General features: G+C 37.8%; 1 protein-coding gene across 1 annotated transcript in view; it reads left to right on the top strand.

Moving 5' to 3' along the window:
- Positions 1-1,116: 1,116 nt before the first annotated feature.
- LOC110031828 (DNA-directed RNA polymerases II, IV and V subunit 9A) overlaps positions 1,117-3,645 on the top strand; it is an 18,894-nt gene continuing 16,365 nt past the window's right edge. The window contains exons 1-2 of the mRNA XM_020735242.1: positions 1,117-1,215; positions 1,320-1,395. Coding sequence (XP_020590901.1) covers positions 1,187-1,215; positions 1,320-1,395 — 105 coding nt within the window. The 5' untranslated portion in view covers positions 1,117-1,186. The remainder of the gene's footprint in view (positions 1,216-1,319; positions 1,396-3,645) is intronic.

The following is a 3,645-nucleotide window of genomic DNA, read 5'->3' as shown; positions in this document are numbered from 1 at the left end:
GCCCCTCCCTCAAAAAGTGTGCACGACAACCTTGATCTTTCTTGAAAGGAATTGAGTTGAATCAATTGAAAGATAAACCACAAGCCTGGACGGACCTGGGTTAGGAGTAGGAACCATGGATCTCAAGGAATTCGGGCTGCTAACAGGTGTTGCAGACCTAGAAGAATCAGGGCCATGAGTTGGAGATATAGGTCCGAGGAAGCCACATCGCAAATGGGGATTATCAACCTAAAGGGAACTGAACCAAGGGTTAGAGAAACTGACTTCTTGACTATCCTAGGGGGGACATGATGGGAACAATCAATCAAAACATGGAATCGATTTGGGCTCACGGGTGTCGTTAGTACTTCATAAACAGTCTTCTCAATCAAAAACTCATGGGAGGGTATGTCCTGAATTTTTCACTGTGAGTTTAACTTCCTCCTGACATTAATGGGGATGACCTCAGAAGCCATCAGAACAACAACATGAGAGAAACCTTAAGGGGCGGCCTTGATAGACCCGAAGACTCGAGAAAATAGACGACCTCAGTAAAAATTTGCTAAAAATGGAAACACTCAATGAGGCCTTGCCATCAAACACCGACCTCTTCCTTGAAGGAAAAATTACATTTTGAATGGTCCCTGAAGTAAATTTTTGAGTATATCAAATAGTCATATTTCTTCAATTTGCTGTATCAACGGGCACAAAAAAAATAAAATAAGAAAATCCACTAAACTTAAGCAGCGGGGAAAAATTATTCCATACGGATCCGACACCGCACTCAAGCTGCGTGCGGTGTTCGATCCGGACCGTAAATCACCTGATTTACGGTCCCAATGTATTTCGGTGCGGCCCACCTAATTTTTCTTAAAAAAAAAAAACAGAAATTTAAAAAAAAAACAGAAATAATACTGACCGTAGATCACGGTGATCTATGATCAGGATGCAGTGTCGGTGTCCGCATGCAATAATTCTTCAGCGGCGGGAGGCTTCTCCCACCTCTGTTTTTAAAAGAAAATATGGTGATCTATGATCAGGATACAGTGTCGGTGTCCGCATGCAATAATTCTTCAGTGGCGGGAGGCTTCTCCCACCTATGTGAGGCTTCTCCCACCTCTGTTTTTAAAAGAAAATATAAAATAAGACATTTGCCGGGAGAGTGCAGGGGAAGGCAACTCAGCATTGGCCCAGAACCCGAGCAGCCATGAGCACCATGAAGTTTTGCCGCGAGTGGTAAGACAGCTTTCGTTTTTGCTCGAAATCAGAAAACAACACGACTGCCCCTCCCTCTGTATTTCGCTCACACTAACTCTCCCTCTCTCTCTTTTCCGTGTCAGTAATAACATTCTCTACCCGAAAGAAGCCAAGGAACAAAAGATCCTCCTCTATGCCTGCCGTAACTGCGACCACCAGGTCCTCTTTTTCCCTTGCCCCATCTTCCCGTTCGTCATCTTTTTTTGGTGCGGATTTGATATTTTCTTATTGTAATTGTTAGAAATAGTTTGGGAGGGAAGGGAACTCTTATGGCTATTTTGGCGGGATTGACCATTTTGAACCTAAAATGTGTATCTTTTATCTGGTTTACCACTGTTTAACCTGCAGTTGAAATAATTTGCTAGGTTATCCTTCTGTTACTCGATCGTATTGAAAGATATACTTAGGCGTGAATATTCTTGTGCTAATGCGCAGAAAAAATGTAACATCGATTTTTCCTTTTGATGAGATAGGACATTAATAAAAAAGGAAGAAGAAGCCTTACGGTTTCCCTTTTTTTCTGAACAATTATGGTAAACCTTTTTATTCATGAGAGTAAGATTAAAACTTGACATGGTGTGGTGGTTTCTTGCAGCTTAGGCATTAATGGACACTCATGCATCAATACTTAAATTCCATGCTTGTTTGGTATCCTAAAACGTAGTTATTGATATCCCTAGATGATATGATCTGCGCATGAGTTCCAACCAGAGAATTAATGTTACTAGATTTAAAAAGTCCAGGTATTTATGCATGGAAAATGCAAAATCATGCATATTAATGCCAAAGTTATTCGAACTCTTGGCGTCTCTGTGTTGATTTCAACCTTACCAGGGTATCCATAATGCCACCCATTAATAAATGGGATTTATGACCATCAATTCTAACTAAAAAAAATTAATGGGCCTAGTTCCTACAAACGTAGGTATTGATGGTTATTTTTTTGTAAACCAAGATAGTGTTGTGGTTGGGTTTCTAAAATGTTGTATTTTCTTGGTATTGTAAACCAAGCATCAATGTAGGGGTGTGCATTCAATCGGTTCGGGTGGTTCGGTTTTCAAATTAGGCAAACCGACTTCAACCGTAGTCGAAAATCCATACTACCGAACCAAACAAAATTTTGATAAAACTGAACCTGTCAAATCAAAATATAATTCGGTTTAAATGGTTCGGTTTTACATAAACCGAAATATAATTTGAAGGTAAAAGAATATGATGATAAAGAGAGAAAATGAAAATTACCAAGTGAGGATTATTTAATGTTGATCACTAGAAAATTTATTTTTAAACACTTCAAGGAAAATTTGCCTAGAAAATTTGGTTTTCAGTTCATTTGATTTACTAAGAAGTAAAACCGAACCGTAAACCGAAAATCAAACTTTGATATTCTTAAAACCATAACATAATTTTTTGTTTAAACCAAACTGAATTAACCAAATTGACTTGGTTCAGTTTTTTGGTTTAAACCAAATAATGCACATCCCTACAACAATGCTTTTTCATGTTGCATGATAGCTCAATGCTGGTGTTGAGAGGTTGTAATGGCAACACTGGCACATGCATGTCTTTTACAATTATTGAAAGCCCTTCTGATGTCATCCAAAAAAAGTAATATGATAAACATAAAAACTAATGGCTATTCACCATGAGTTTATGGCTATATATCAATCTCAAGAGAACCCACAAGATCACCATTCGAAAGGAATGAATCACTTCCCCATAAATATTATATTTCATATTGTGCTATGAATTATAGAGGTCCCTAACTTCTTCATTTTAAAGAAATAACATTTCCTTATTATTTTTCCCTAGGCTCGACCTATACATGGGATGCTTATTTTCTATAACTATCTTGTTTCCAAGGATTAGCAGAATCAAAATAGTGAAATTCTTGAGTCATCTCAACAACAACGACAAAACTTTATCCCACTATGTGGGGTCAGCTACATGAATCCTTTTTCTCCATTGCGTCCTATTGAGTGTCATATTTTCATTTAATTCTAATAAATTAAGATCATTTTTTATACAACATGTCCAAGTTTTTCTATGTCTACCTCTGCCTTTATTAACATAAGTAGAATTTAAAACATCTGCTCTTCTAATCAGATCATCAGATAGTTGACGTTTAATGTAAACAAACCATCAAACAAACCATCTAAGACGACTTTCTAAGACGACTTTCTCTAATTTTGTTCGCCACTGGAGCTACACCAACCCTATCACGAATATATTCATTTTGTATTTTATCTTTAAGTGTAACGCCACTCATCCACCTAAGCATTCTCATATCAGGAACACTTCTTTTAAAGGCCATGCATTTAGCGCCAATGAGCATTGCAGGTCTCACCACCATCTTATAAAATTTTCCTTTTAGTCTAGGCGGCGCAGCGGTACTTTTCTATCACACAA

The sequence above is a fragment of the Phalaenopsis equestris genome, unplaced genomic scaffold (assembly GCF_001263595.1).
Source record: "Phalaenopsis equestris unplaced genomic scaffold, ASM126359v1 Scaffold000848, whole genome shotgun sequence".
In the NCBI taxonomy this organism is placed as follows: Eukaryota; Viridiplantae; Streptophyta; class Magnoliopsida; order Asparagales; family Orchidaceae; genus Phalaenopsis; species Phalaenopsis equestris.
The sequence above is the reverse complement of the archived record's forward strand: the minus strand, read 5'-3'. Positions and strand labels throughout refer to the sequence as shown.